Consider the following 15726-nt stretch of genomic DNA (forward strand, 5'->3'; position numbering starts at 1 on the left):
GCGGCTTGGTCCCACAGGCAAAGCTGGCCCGTGCCTCGATTTCCTCTTACCAAAGGAGGGATATTAATCCTTCCCAATTTGACAGGGCTGTGGTGAGGTCACCTGTGTAAGGCATTTTATCACTCTTGGCATGAGGCCCCAGGCTACATTACACATATTTTTTTTTCAGACTTGCCTTTCAGCCTTATCTGCACCGTCTGTTCAGTGTACAAAGTGCGAGCATTTCTATGAACTCAGGTTATCGAGGATCAGGGTGAAGAACAATAAGCCCACGGCTTCACCGCCGTGACCCTTTGCTTAGGGTGCATATCTGAACCAGATCTGCACGAACCGTGCGCTAACGCCCTAAAATTTACACAATGCAGGGAAGTACCTTTGAATGACATCGTGGGTGTTGGTTGCTTCCTCCTCAGACGCTTTATTGTCACTGTCACGCACTGTTAATTAGCAATTTGCTAATTTCTCCATATATAGGTGCAGGTTCTCTCATTGTGCAAACGATTTCACCGGTTTCAGCGCTGCTGAGAAATTTGCCTTGTAAAACTTTGCAGAATGACTTCCCACATCAGACTCATCTGACTTAGGATTATCCTAACTCGTCAACAAACTGTGACGAACATGCCAATTGCCTACCTAACGAAGGTCTCTACTGGCCTGGGAAGCCAGTGGCCACGTTGCCTTGGCTTACAGGGACGTGCCCTGCGTTTCCAAGGAAACAAGAGAGCAAAGCAAAAGGACTCCTGTTCTTGGGGCACAGTGGAAGCGAATGAAAACCCAACAAAAACATGTGTTCAGATAAAGTTCCTTTTGATTTTGTGGGAAATGCAGGTTTGAAATGGCAATAAGGCAAGAGGAGGAGAAAAAAAAAAACCAAACCCAAAGCAACCAAAACCAAGAGGCAGGCTTAGAAAAATGAAAATAAAAGCAGCAAGGAGAAAAATAAATAACCTTGGAGCAAAAATGCAGAGGGAAGAAGAGGAAACAAATGAGACAAATAGCAGGAAAAGAGTCAGTAATGAAAGCCCAGATTACTCGATTCAGCCAAGCCATTGCTTGTGCTGCTCAGGGCAGGGCGGGAAGCCAGTCTGCTTTCTCTGGTATTGTTTAGGCTACAAGCGCCAGGCAGATTTCCCACCCACTCCCGTGTTTATGTCCATGCTCCACTCCCAACCACAGAAACATGTGCGGAGGAAAAGCGTCCTGAGAAGAGCAAGGGCTGGAAGCGGGAAGATGACACGCTTCGGAGCCGAATGACCTCGGAAAAGCACTTCTGCATCTTAACGGCAATTTTGCAGAATACTGTCTCATTCACAAAATGCTATGGTGTGAGGATTTCCATCTTCAAAATGGGTACACCGATACCTCTGGGTTATTACAAGCTAACTGCCACTGAGGGCTGCCTGTATTTATACAACACTGCATTATTTATAATATCCGTTTCAGGAGCAGGAAAATACAAGTTAGCAGTTTGACTTCCCCCCTCCCTTGCAAAACATTGATTTCTCGCCCTCATTTCTCCCACCTGAGCTGTAGCCAACCTGACCGTGTTTAGTTTACTTCTCTAGGCCAGATGCTCAGCTGGTGAAAAGCGCCAACAACCACCCTGGAATAACAGAGCTGCCCCGGTTTCCATCCCCGGGGATCTGGTCCAGCCTCCCCACCATCAGCACGTTTCTGGGAACCAATTATCGGCTGCTACACCGCTGCAGGGGAGGACAAACGTTATTTGCGGCGGGACGAAGGTGTACAAAATGGTGGCCCCATGGGTTTCCTTTTTTGAATGGGTTTTGACTCTCCTGTATTAAGGATTCGGAGGAAGATTATCACCGCAAAATAACAAAATATTTAAGGCTGATCAAATTTTGGGTGGAAACTACTTAGGAATGTCATTTTAGCTGAAAAGCAGCAGGGGATTATAAGATTTTACAGCCCAGAACTAACAGCAAGGAATTTCAGTCTGTTAGGTTTTCACCGTCCTGAGCTGTTAACTCGTGAGCATGCTGGCAAGGCACCCAGAAATTTATTCAAGCCAAAAATAGCAGAAGAGGCTGGAAAATATTCCCCCCAACACCACTAAATGAATGTACCAAGGACACATACATTTCAAAAAGGGTTCTTTTAATTAGAAGCAAATTTGCAAAAGAAGAAGTAACTTTCTCATATAAAATAGTGGAGTGGTGAAGGTGAGGCTAACAAGAGGTGTGGAACAAAAATCCAGGGCAAATCCCCAAGGAGACACTGAAGTAAAAGCAACAATCCGATAACCGCAGTACACCGAAGGGTAACTCAAACACAGCTGTGTAAGGTGGTCCTACCCCTAAGCTGACAGCAGATACCAAACCGGAGGATGGACTCCATCCCAAGAGTGGCAAAGTGACCGGCTACAAAGTCACCTTCATACCGTGTTCTCACGCCTTTCTGCTACCCGAGAGCTCCCACTGCACCGTGACAGATCCCAGCACTGCCAGGGAGCTTAACGACATCAACGGGGGAGCGCCGGTGGCACTTCCCAGGTGTCCCACCTGCAGAACACCACCACGTCACATTAGCAGAAAGGTTTCATTCCCAGATCTAGAGAATCGGCCATACATGGGAAAACACTTTGATATTAAGCTCTGTAGCCCCATTCCAGTCTCTATATCCAGCAGTTCAAGCCCCAAGAAAGTGCACAGTGATCAAACAGCATCAAAACAATGAATTTCCTGCCAAGTCTTGTGGCTCCAAGACCATTTAAAATCGGCAGGTGGCAACTTTGAGAAGATAAAATTCTGAGTCAGAGCCTGAATCTCAAGTCCCAATGGTATTTCACTCCTTTTTCAAACATACCTCACCTGTCCCATGTGTCACGTGTGTGCTTATTGGTTGTGGCTCTCTACTACCGGGGGCAGCAAACTTTACACCTTCACAAAGTGCAAGCCAACTTTATTTGTCTGGGAAGGCTGGGGGTGGCAACGTGAGGGAAAGAAACAGAATACAGAAATGCAAAGAACTGAAGGGACTTGTCAGGTGAAGCTATTTAAGGCCCATGCCCAGCCCAGCACGTTCAGTCTTGGGGCGTGTTCCTAGTTCAAGGGTGGCTTTCCATAAAGAGATTTCAATAGATACTGTACAACCACATTGTCATGCGTGCGGCTTTGCGTAAACACCCACAGGGACATACTTCTCCCTACGTGACCTCTACTAATGCCATGATGTTGTATGGGCTCCACACATGCCGGAAAAAACCTATTAAAAACAACCGAAGAAATGTGATGGAACCGGCAGGAACTCCAGGTCAAATGAAGCTGTTTGCAGTACAACCTGCCCATCTAGCAACTGCTCTGTGATGGCTTTTCCTCTCCAAATATAACCCCGCAGTGCATGTGCCCTTTTGGCTGCTATTGATAAAGGAGACCGCTAAAGACAGGAGGTTTTGGGATCATATTCAGTCTTACATGTCACGGGTTTCTAGGACTTCAAGATTTCTAATGGCCCTGCCAAAGGTTATAATTCTTGTGTTTCATTTTTTGTTGGCTTTTTTTTTTCTTTGAAGTTTCCTGATAAATTCCTTTTCTAAAAGGATTTTTCTAAAACCAGTTGCCCTGCTTATCTGAAATCAGCAAGTGGGAGAAGACACCAGCACTCTGTATGTATAAATAGCTATCTCACCTCCCCTTTTGGAGAGCAGATTGGATAATCTTTGGATAACCCAATGGATTTCTTGAGGGAAGCAATGACAAGGATAATAAATGTAGCCCCATGTCAAGACAGACTTGGATATTTATTCTAAACAATTGCTAAGCAGCTTCTGGCAGAGACCTGGGTATAAGCAGGAAAAATGAGATATTGGCCCATCTGCAAAGCATCGCTGGTTTTAACACTCAAAATGAAGAGGGGGAAAAAAAAATCCTTTTGGGTAATGGATTAGTTTCTTTTTCAGTATGGTTTTTTTCTTCTCTCCAGTAATGTCAGCTGCTTCCAAAAGCAGGATCGCTGGCCACAGGGTGATTCCTTCAGGAAATGCTGATGAAACCCTTTGCTTTCTGTGCTCTCGCTTCTCCCTGCCCTCCCCACGAAGGGGTTTCGCACGGGTGATTCCCCGGCTGGGGAAAAAGAGATTGCCACCGATGAAAGCAAAACAGTGCCCTCTCCTGTCCCTTCTCACGCTGCCGCTCGCACCCCAGCAGCGCTGGTCGTGTGCCAGCATCGGAGCATTAAAAGATGAGAATGGAAAATACTCCGCCCAAGGGGGTGGGCTATGGTGGGGGACACACCAAGTGCGATACGGACTTTTGGGGGATAAAACGCACCGCGTAGAGTGGGCTGGAACAGCACAGCTCCTTCACTCATGTGATTTATGACAGGGACAACCTGAGGTTCAGTGCTGTTGGGAGTGCCGGGAGCATCGCTGACGGTGGCGGCTGGTGTCATCTCAGCCCTGGGAGGGGGGTGAAGACTTGGGCACTTCTTTCCTGCAGGAAATTGGATATTTCCATGGCTATTGCATGAAAAACGAGCTCCTATTAAACCGTTCCCTGAAATGTCTCCCTTGGTCATTTCATGAAGTTGTTTTTATTTTTTAGTAACAGCCACCAGGAGACCTGAGAAACATGGGAAAGTAAATAAATAAATACAAATAAAATATCCTAAGAAGGCATTTTAAATATAAGCCTTCATTTTTCAAGACTGTTCTAAACAGGAAGATGGAAACAGAAGCGGATTTGATGGGTGAAGTTATTGTAACATGACAACTACTGTTTAAAAGTCGTATTTCAAGGCTGTGATTCCCAAAGATTACAGCTATGAAAAAGAGCTTTCTTGCTAACTGATGGAGTGTCTCCTTCCAGATAGAACAATTTACCTGATATCTGAGGTAAATAAAACCTACCCATTAATCATATTTTACAAGTACAGCATGCTAACAAGAAGGCACAGGCATCATGCATGTAGCTGCATGGGATCCTGGGCAGCAGAACACATATCTGATGCTCATCTTAGGGGTGAGCAGGGCAGTGCACTTCCCCGCTCTGCAAATGCCTAAGTAAAATAAACCCACATGTAAGAAAAGCCAACTCCTAAACAAAACAAAACCGAGAGTGACAATAGTGTGGACTGGACTGGAACAGAAATACCTTTGTTCGGATCAACAGGTCCTAAAGCAATCACACCTAACCTGTTATTTCGGCAGCAGTCAGAAGAAAAGGGCCACGCAGCCAACCCAGCAGCTGCTCAGCAAGCTCAGGCTTTAGTCGTGGATGGCTCTGAGAAAAAAGGCATAGTCTCTTCTCCTCACTCCGTACAGATCGTGTTGCTGCCCACGTTGTCCTTCAGTGCAGCAGTGGCCACAGAGTCTATTTCCTTTATTCCCCATGGTTTCCTTGCTTTTTTGCTCAATGTGGTATCAGATCAGCCCCGGGATCAACTGCACCTTACACCAATTCAGATCTGGCAATGTTCAGGAGATACGGAGCTACTCACACTACGCTTTCCTTTGGAGCAAGCTCTTCATCTTTGATCTACTTTCTACTAATCTACATCCCTAAAGTCCTTAGGGGTCCTCGAAAGCCTCCTCCTGTAGCACTACCTCTCATACCTGTTGGATAAGCACCATTAAAATTCCAACAGCAATTGCATTGCTATGTCACACATATATAAGGTGTTTAAAATAAGTAATTTGATATATTAAAATAACAAAGAAGAAAAGTCCTGTAGATAATTTTGTCTAAGAAACAAAAAACTCAGACTGCAAACAAATTTTTGTCAGTTCAGTAATTAAAGCAAAGTCCATATGGCTTAAGAGAACAGTCAAAGTGCGCAGAAGGCAGTGGGGTTTTGTTTGCTTTGCATTCCTTTTCACAATAAGCGCCACGTCATCTTCTTTGGAGCCCCTTCTCCATCCCACACACATCCTATCCAGGTGCAGAGAGGGGGATGGCTCACAGGGTTTTGGCTCAAGCCTGTGTATTTGCACATCCCTTGCCATCTAATGAGCTGTGGATCATTATCCCAAACTCAAAAGCCCTTAAACACACCCACTGGAGTTTTTGGTTTTTGAACTTTTTCTTTCTGAAGCCTTTGGAGAGAAAGAGCAATCCAGTGCCAAAGCTATCCAGAATCTGTATGCACCAGGAACAGCAGTGCAAAGAGTAAAAGCAGTTCTGAGATCATCTGCCCTATCCGAGAGGCACTGAAAGGTGACAGCAAGGCTGAGCTTGTCCTTGGACCTCACCTGTTCAGGTGAGGTGCCACCAGGCTACTTCTAACCAGCCCCCATGGGTAGGAACAGGCAGCCACCACAATCAACACCAGGTTGGTTTCAACAACCTGCCTTGAAGACACTATGACCCAGTGCCACAGCTGTCCCGCATCCCTCCGGAGAGGACAGGGCCAATTTGCAATAGTAGCAGTGCCCACACGTGCCCTGACGGGACGTTAGCAAGTGGCAGGATACCAACTTTCCTGGCTGACCTAGATCCACCTGGGAGGAAGTGCCAGACACCGGAGTGGCAAGGACTTGCCTACTTCCAAACTCACCTTTCCAACTCTTGCAGTGAAAAGTCTGGTGAACCTTGCTAGGTCCAAGGGCTGGACTTGGATTCTTTAAACCCCTGACAACTTCCTTGTGAGCAAACCACTTGCTGCTAAACAGGGCAGACTCAGGAAAAAGATAGAAAAGAAGAAAACAAAAAGGGAGCTATACAAAAGGATGGAAAATAAACTAAAAATTCCCTCTCTACTTTCCAAAGGCTGTACCTTCAAGTGCACAAAGCAGCCTGTAAACGTGCACAAGGTAATTCATGACCCTAATGCTTGAAAAACCTGGTTAGCTTTATTTGGAGACACTTTGTTGCTTCTCCCAGATATGAAGCTGAAGAATCAATAAAAGGCACCTGTGGATACCAAAACTCACCCAGTCTGTGTGATGTGTCATTGTACTAAAAAAATAAAATCAAACCAACCCAGCTACTGTGTTCTTTTTTACAGACCGGTAAGCAGCACTGCAGAGCCTGGGTGAGAAAGGATGCTCAACTTCTATTGACAGGGCTGGATAACTTTGATGATCAAAAACCTCATCAATTAGTAGACTCTCTAGCTTGTCACTGCAATCTTAGTTGAAAGATTCCTCTGGCTTGCTGGGTTGTGTCCTTTGACTTAAAAAATGACCGATTCAAATGGCACATGCAGTCCACGAGGGAGGACAAGAGCCACACCAAAAATAAATGGACCTTGCATCTGAATTCTTCCCGCTTGTTCCACCCACCGCTGCCTACAATGCTCTTTCGAGCCATCTCCTCTTCTAAAGGCCCTGGAGTTGGAATATTTAAAGAATGGAGCAGGTCCCATTTGAACAAGGAAGAAAAGCAGGCCAGCAATTCGGTATAAACACACCGGTAGTGAGCCTGGAGCAGACACAGTGACACATCTGAGCCTAAGTTGATCAGCCAGCGCTCCTAGTGCGGGGAGCAGCAATGAGAAAAGGAGAGGGGAGGTGTCCGCTTTTCACGTAAAAATTTGTCCCTTTTCTATATTTTCTTACTTGACCTTGATGACAGGGAAAAATTAAAAAGAAAAAAAAAGAGTAGAGAAAAAGGAAGAAAAAGGAGCCTGGGAGGTTTTATGTTTTCTCTTCAAATCACATCACAAAGTCACTCGCTGCATCTAGGGAATTCACCTCCTTGTGTGGGAATGGGGGACAGGAGGAGGGGAGAGAAACAAAGAGGGAAGAGAAGGGCATGGGAGCTGCTTCCTGAAGCAGTGTTACAAAAAGCGGTTAAAAAACCCCTACTATTCACAAGTGGTTAAAATCATCACTTTTCAGAATTCCTTTTTTTTTTTTTTTTTTTAAACAAAGGTTCAACTAGTTCAGCTCCATATTTTTAGAGTTGATTGTCTTCAGAAAAAAAAAAAACCCACCAGCCTCATTCGTGTTCCCATCCATTTCTACCCTGATAGAGAAGTTACCCACAGTTCACCACACCGGTCACGCACACACACAGTCACTGCGACGGGTCCCTCCGAGTGCCGCCGGCGGTTCGGCTGTATCCTCCAGCCCCGTCTCAGACGAAGGAGGAGAACCCTGTCACTGGAGTCCGGGAGCCGGGCGCGGGCTGTCCCGTTGGGGTGTACACCCCTCCTGAGCTCTGTGTCGTGATGACAGTCTGGAAATAGGGTTCTGTCTCGCTGGCGGCGCACTCCTCGTATCTATAGGATGCCGGGTGCTTCACCCCTTTCTGCTGCCGCTTCCATGAGTTGTAGTAGGTGGGGTCGCTCATGTAATGGTTCACAAAGGAGTGCTTTGGCAACTCGTCTTCATAATCTGAGTCAGTGGCCTAGAGCATCAGGGAAAAAAAAATAAATTAAAAAAAAATCAGCCATTAGCATCTATGATTTAGGCTGTTCCACTCTAAAAGAAATTAGAGACAAGTTTAATATCACCAGCTGACAAAAGCTGTAATTTTAGGGTAGGATGGTTTGTAGTCCAAGGGTAATACATGCTGGAATACAGAAAAGCACTGTCCTCTGGTTTAGCCAGGCTTTGCTGCTGGAGGGAGAGTCCCCCGACAAACGCTGGTGATAAGAGATGCAGAGAAATCCGTTCTAATTCACTGCAGAATGCTGCAGCGGGAGCGAGGAGTTCCTATTTTGACACAAGATGCAGGGAAGTGTAGAGACGTCATAGGGAAACCAAGAGCTTTCAATCACATAATCAACAAGACTGCAATTACAATTGCAGTTGAGAATATCTCTTCTTCTGATGCAGGGACAGAAAGAATGCCTCTCCTGCAAAGGCACTGAAGTTAGCCAGATGTGCTGCTGCTTGCGGTGGTCAGACCAGGCCACCTGCAGAGTACTCTGAGTCTGGCCTGCAAGCCCCATTAAGTATTGAAAATGAGTTGTATCGCTGAAAGGGAATTAAGCAAAATCATTTTTTTTCCAGGCAACTCGTCTGTGTGTTCCAGCTGATTATTGGTGGTACAGCAAGGCACACAACCAGCGGCGACAGAAGAAAGAGAATGCAAAATCTGGAAAAGAAGAAGTGCCAGGCAGGAGGGGTTGCTTCCTTGGGATGGCTCAGGCACAGTTCTGCATCCGGAGTGGATCTTACCCCTTGAAACATTTATGCACGGTGCGTGGAGAGCTTCAAAGCTCACATCACTCTCAAGCAGGAGCTCTATTGAGATGTAACCAGATAAGCCAGATAAGCTCTGTGCATCTGCCCCTCCTCTGAAGTACTGCTGCTGTGATACAGCTGGAGGAATCACAGAGGGCCCATACATCTCCTCCGAGCACAGAGACCACAGCAAAGCCTTGGCCACGGTATCCGAGCGCACATTTTCCTTCTGTTCCCACTGACGTTCCCACCAATAACAGCCACATCCCATACAACATACAAACATTTACCCAGTCATTTCCATATCTCATGTCTTCTCTAAAATCTCTGGTTTAAGTATGCTAAAGCTTTTATTCCTTCCCCCCCAATAATCTGCACAGCTGATTCTAAAAGCAATTAAATATCAAAGTAGAAGCTGCCTAAGACATACAAGAGAGAGATGGGTAAGTGCAGCTCGTAACTGTTCGTTGCTGCAATTAGTTTCAAAAGGTTGGTATCATTCTGATCTATGACACCACACAGCAAACACACATCCTTCTTGATCCTGCCTGCCACACAACTAGTCTCTCCTCCTCTAAAGCTCCTTTTTAATGGTCTCTGAAGAACAATCCTCAAATGCCTTGCGAACCATCGTTTGAAAAGGGCACCGCATCCATCATCCCACTTCTTTGCTTAGGTAGCTGCTTCAATACTATTTCATGCCCATTTTCCAGCATAGAGGGTGATGGACAGAGCAGAGACGTTTTTCCCGGCATTTTCCAAAAGTCTGAACAAAGCAGCTCTTTACAGCTTTGCAAACTTTCCCTTCAACTGTTACCCATGCTTTGGCTCTTTCAGAGTTATGTACTGCTCGATTATTTTAAGAATGCAAAGCCTCAGGTGCCTTGACACGAAATTAATACTACAACAAAACCCTACCAGCATTTAATAATTATTCCAGAGGAATTCAGCAAGTGTATCTCCTAGAAAAATTCTCCTTTGCACCAGCTACCAGCCTCGGGAAGCCAACACCCCACTCCCTCCCCAAGACCTTCCTGAAGAGGTGGGGTTTGCGGCGTGCCTGGAATATCCCCAGATTTGGACCCCTTCACAGCCAGTGGGTGCAGAGAGCAGCTCAAGAGTCTTGGTAGGGCTTCAGGGAACATCTCACCAGCACTGCCATGCCTATTTTCGTAAGGGGCTCCAACAAGAGTGCCTCTGATGACTGCAGATGTGGCAGCAGGCAGCAATAGCTCAGGCAGGCTGGTCCTCAGCAGCAGAAGCAACCAACTTTACCTGCAGACCAAAAGATCCCCAAACCCACGTTTCCTCTGTTCTTATCGAGAATCAAGGTGCTGCACTTTGCACCAGCCTACATTTCCAAACATTCTGCTGCAGCTCCGTTGTCTAATGTTAAGGTTAAAAGTGCCTGGTAAGCTGGGGGATGATGTAGGCATCCAGAAGAAAAGTCTCTACATTCTGAGCAGAGGCGTTACGGATCACTCACCAGAAGCAGCACCTGAAGGTGTGAACTCCTCTAGCTATCACAGATGTGCTCCCTCCATCAAAGGCACAACGCTACCACTGCCCTGGCCATGTCTCCTGACTCCTTCCCCAATCCACCGTCACTCTTACTGACTCGGACGTGCTCAGCCACCCCCCAAAGAAACAAGCCCCCACTGAAAAGATGGATCACAGCTGAGTTGAGGTGTCATAAACATAAGGAGAAAAAAACCCCACAAACTTCTAGTGCTTCCTTACTGGTCTTCCTGATGTCCCCACACACATATAGAAACATAAAGACAATTACAAGGCTGGAAGCTCCAAGAAGAAATACTGAGAAGAAGTTATATCCAGAAGACCGACACATGACTTGATAGAATAATACTGATGCAGGCACTTGATTTCTGTCCATCGCTAGCAGAAAAATACTCACCCACAAAGCTAATATAATTTCTGTACCTAAGCCAAGTTCTTTTGGGATTGCCAGGAGTCAAAATAATACAGAGGAGAAATACTGGGAATGGTTTTAGATGGGCTGCTGCCATTTGAAATACAGTGTCGCTTGAACTTGCCATAAACAGAAGGAGGGAGTTTGAACAATACCACGTGCTGATAATCTGTCTGTTAATTAGCCCATTATACCAACTTAAAGAGAACACTAATTTGGTGTAAATAAGGCAAGCGCCGCCATTCGGAAATGACTTTCATGAAACAGATATAGCTGCCCTAACTTCAGCCTTTCACCATCATTAGCACTGATGCTGGAAAGGATAACCTACTTGTTAGTGTCGATAAAACGTGTTTTCTTTGTGTTTCCTTCAGAACAGGCAGGAACTGACTATTCCATCCGTGTTTCTGAAGTATTTTCTAAGGTCTGCTCCGAACGAGGTACTAATAACCACTCTTACCAGCAAGGAATTCTTTAAATTGCGGTCCCACATCCCTCTCTGCCCTGATGAAAATCAAGGAGTAGCAAGATAAACCTGTTTTGCATGACAATACAGACAGCTTATACTAGAGGATTACTTTTTAGTGGTTTTTAAACTATTGAGTAAATAGAAATGCTGCAGGGCTTTTTGCTTTGTTTTCAGTTTTTTCCCTTCCCTGCGACTGTGGCTTTGTTACCTTGGAAACCTCCATAGGCTGGGGCGGGATTGGGTGTGCGGTGACATTACAGACTGTCAACCAAAGGTGCATGGACGCCTATGAAACAACAAATACAGAAAAGGAGAGGCTACTTACGTATTTTATTGATAGCATGAAATGCACAGGTGCTGTTCAGAGGCAAGTCAGTGACCAGAGTTGGCTAGCTTAGTCAATGGGAAATTTGAAAATAGTTCCAATTATATTTTTTTTTTTTTTTTAAGTGACTGCCTAAGAAACAACCTTATGAGATTATTTCTAAAAACATAGATGGCAGCAGTTTCTTTTGGTTGCCATGAAATGAATATGCTGTAAAAGAGACAAGGTAACCTAGCAGGCAAACAGATTTCACCGGACATGAGAACCTTTACTTATTTAATGTGTCACCTGCAGCTAGTTTCCGCATGGTGCCCAACGTGTCAAAATCATTGGAGAACTTTATCGGAAACAAGTTAAATCGTATTCCCTATTAAGTGTTAAGTGGAAATTTACAATATCTTCGTACAGAGGTGAGAAAGTGAAAGTCAATTAGACTGCAGAGAGCAGCTGGGAAGACCGAAGCATCACCAGCATTCAGCACTGACTGATAATGTGTGCAGTCTGTGAGAGTACTATCTCCTGAAAAGCGTTTTTGGGAGACCACAAGGATGGGTGAGAACAAATGAACAAACACCACCCTTCCCTACTCTCCTGCAAAACTGCTCTTCCATGGCTGGGTGACGCTGCAGATATATCATCAAATTTCTGTACATGGTGAACACCAAATTTCTTCAGATTATCTGTCCAGAGCCTTGTCCACTTGACTCATTATCTAAAGGCCTATTATTATTAATCATTTAGAAATTACACTCTTAGCACTCTCTTGCTCCATACCTGCCAATTAAACTACTTTAACCTCATTAACAGTACTGGTGCTTGGCTTTCATGACATGGAGTAAGTTAACCACTTGATTTATGAATATTAAGAGTACTGCTTGGTCTGCTTCATTTTCTGTTTGTTTCTCTCGTGCTCTCCTCATCAGGAGGGAGCTGGGAGGAAGGCTCCTGGGCAGCTGTGTTGTAGTGCAGTCAGTCAGCCCGAGAGTTTCTCGCAGACTTCTTCGTGTTCAGCAAACCACATGAGACTTGAAGCCAGTGAGCTTTCTTCTTTTCCATAGAAAATCTTGACGCCTCAGGCAACAGGGGTAAGACTAAGCAGCAGTAAGATGACGTGCAGGTTGAAAGCGAAAGCACGGTTTTGGCCCTGCCTGCCCTGACATGCATCGTATTAAGTGGAATTTAAGATCCATGCAAAGATGCATTAGAGAAAAACAGCATCGGGACCCTCTTTGCTGCAGAGAATCAAACCTATGTAGAGGTCTTGTATAAAAAGATATCTTTAACTCTTCATATAATGGGAAACATTTCTGCCTGCTAAGAGAGATGGAAATTCTGAAATTCTCAGAAAACAGAGCTTGTCTGTTAAGATCTCCTTTGAGAATAGAAACAAAAAGAACAGAAAAGACAAAAAGGAAGAGCTAATAGGTACATGAATACTTGAAAAGAGAGTGGTCAAACATCTGTACCCACCCCTGCCCCAACCCACCCTCACCTCCTGTCTGTACTAGCCAACAGAAACAGCATTTTCAGGCCGATCAAAAGGCAGCATATCCTACTGCTACCTCTACTGGGAGCCTGTTAACATTTCATGCCTAAAAGCACTCCCCACCACAAAAAACAACAAGCATCAAAGACATTATACAGAAGGGCTGCATATCTAAGCCCCAAGGAAAAACAGGAGGCACATTTTGTTCACATACTCACATGCACACCCAGATTCACAAAAACCCTAGAATATCAATTGAGACCTCCAGGCTCAACTGCAATACACAGTAAATAAATAATATTAATAATAGCCTGAGAAAAAAAATAAATCACTTTCTTCTATGCTGTACAAACAGTGCATATAGAAGGCAGTAATGACACCCTGCAAGTAGACTTTTGCGCATTACCAGGAAATACCACATGGGGCATTGAAATTAATGTCAAAAGGTGCCAGTGCTAAATTCATGATCACGCTCAGCAAACTGTTTTAATGACAGGTTTAATGCTGGGTTGTTACAGTGACATGACCAAAGCACTATGGGTTTAATCTGGAGGGTAACGCTTGTGCATTGCATAGACAGCAGCTTGAGCTGCACCACGGAAAGCTGCCTGCACGTCGGGTCGGCCACAGGGCAGCACAAAGCAGCAGGCTGTCCGTGGTAATTAGCAGGAGGTGAGAGCTAGGTAGCCGGGAAAAGCAGCTGTAGCTGCAGGTGCAGAAAAGCTACAGATGAAAACCGTCATCTTCTTTCACTACTTGCTGCTCTTGATTTATTCTTGCTAAAAGGGTCAGGTTTGGAGTGGTTTGGCCCACTGCTCGCTTCTTGTGCTGTCAGTTAAGATTCGTCAGGATCTCAGCTGACAACACACAATTTTAGAGACAGATTTACCTTTCTGGATGTCCCTTAAAGTCTGTCTATTTGCCTCTGGTCACCGTTGGGCTTTTACAGACCGCAAGCACTTACTTTCTTCTTAAAGGGGATGTAAGACACAAGAAGGAGCACTGCCAGATGGATAACGCTGGCGTACACCCACCTTCCTCGGAGAACAGAGGCTGAAGGCAACCCGAGCAGAAGGCTCCTCTTGAATTACACTAAGGCTGAGGACTGGGGTGCTGAGAAACCTGAACGCTGGGCTCTCACAGCCGTGGCTATGTGCTCCCTGGCAGGTTACTTATGCCCCACTTACTCCCTCTGTAACAGAGGCCGCAGTTATCACCACGCAAGACCACTCTGCTGAATCTCGCTGTTTGCTGCAGCTGTCTAGAAAAGGCACTGTGAAAACTTCAAACCGCATCCCATACTTCAGTCAGTGCAACAATCCAAAGCGTATCCCCACCTCCAACCTCATCCAGATGGTTATTTTGCAGCATATATACGTTTTCACAAAAGTGCTCCAAGTTTGCAGCCCACAGGCAGAAGGGGATGCACAGCCCCTTCCAGAGAGGTCAGCACACGCTGGCTGGCTGATTGCGCTTGCCTTTCCGTGTAACACTGGAAAACTGAATATCTGCCAAGGCCAGGTCTGCAATCTGCCCTGGCTCGGTCCTGCTTGTCATTCTTTCCTTTGATGTTTTAATTTTAAGATATGATGTGAACAGCCTGGTGAACTGGACCTTTTAAAGTCCCCAAGACAGACAAACAATGCCAACACACTAACACAGGTATGGGATTGGGGCTTCAAAGACTTGCCAGGATTCAGCGGGGAAACAAATGTCTGCAGTGACTGGACAACATTTGCAAGGCAAAGGGAAACCCTTACCTCTGACTCCGACATTTCTAAGGGCTTCTCGTTCAGGCCCAAGCCCTCGGTCAGCACAGCTCCGTTGTATTTGTTGCAGATATCCTCATCAGAGTAGTGCAGCCCTCCTGGGCTTGGGCGAGGAGGAGACCTAGGAAATGTAAAGGCTGAGTGTATGAGATGTTGTAATTTCTCTGAAATGACACAATTAAATCATGCTTAGAAGCCAGAATCACAGCCTGGGACAGTGACTTGGGCATTAAAGTCCTCCCTAGATCCTCCAGACAGCAGTATCTCTCCTTTGCCCATTTAACAGCTGCTTGAAGCTAGATAAGAGCCATTTCCAAGAGCTTCCCAGCTTCCTACCTGGTTCCATTCTTCTTTGAGAAGGTGCTCTTGATGTTCAGGTGTCTGCTGTTGAGCTCCAGAGCAGTGAAGCCTCCATTATCCAGGGTGACCGACTCTTCCACATTGGAGATGGTTTTACCTGGAGCCAGGCAATGAAAGATTCAGCTGAAACAAAGGCACTTTTACCCCAAATACAACTGTAAGAGCTAACTTTCCCTTCTTTGTGTTTTATGACATCATTAATTATTTGAAAATCTCTTTACCTTTCTTATTGGCAAATGAGTACAGAGTAAAGGAGAGGAGCTCATCAGGAGTCTGAATGGGCAGAAGGAGCCAAA

At 45.4% G+C, this 15726-nt stretch overlaps 1 protein-coding gene across 3 annotated transcripts in view; it reads right to left on the minus strand.

Moving 5' to 3' along the window:
- Nucleotides 1-2101: 2101 nt before the first annotated feature.
- Nucleotides 2102-15726, minus strand: part of SDK1 (sidekick cell adhesion molecule 1) — a 412431-nt gene continuing 398806 nt past the window's right edge. For all 3 annotated transcript variants that reach the window (XM_054842564.1, XM_054842566.1, XM_054842565.1), the window contains 3 exons: nt 15407-15527; nt 15062-15191; nt 2102-8309 (listed from right to left, as the gene is read on the minus strand). In XM_054842564.1, the coding sequence (XP_054698539.1) occupies nt 8037-8309; nt 15062-15191; nt 15407-15527 (524 nt within the window). In that variant the 3' untranslated portion in view covers nt 2102-8036. The remainder of the gene's footprint in view (nt 8310-15061; nt 15192-15406; nt 15528-15726) is intronic.

This window comes from Grus americana, chromosome 15, assembly GCF_028858705.1.
Source record: "Grus americana isolate bGruAme1 chromosome 15, bGruAme1.mat, whole genome shotgun sequence".
Taxonomy (NCBI): Eukaryota; Metazoa; Chordata; class Aves; order Gruiformes; family Gruidae; genus Grus; species Grus americana.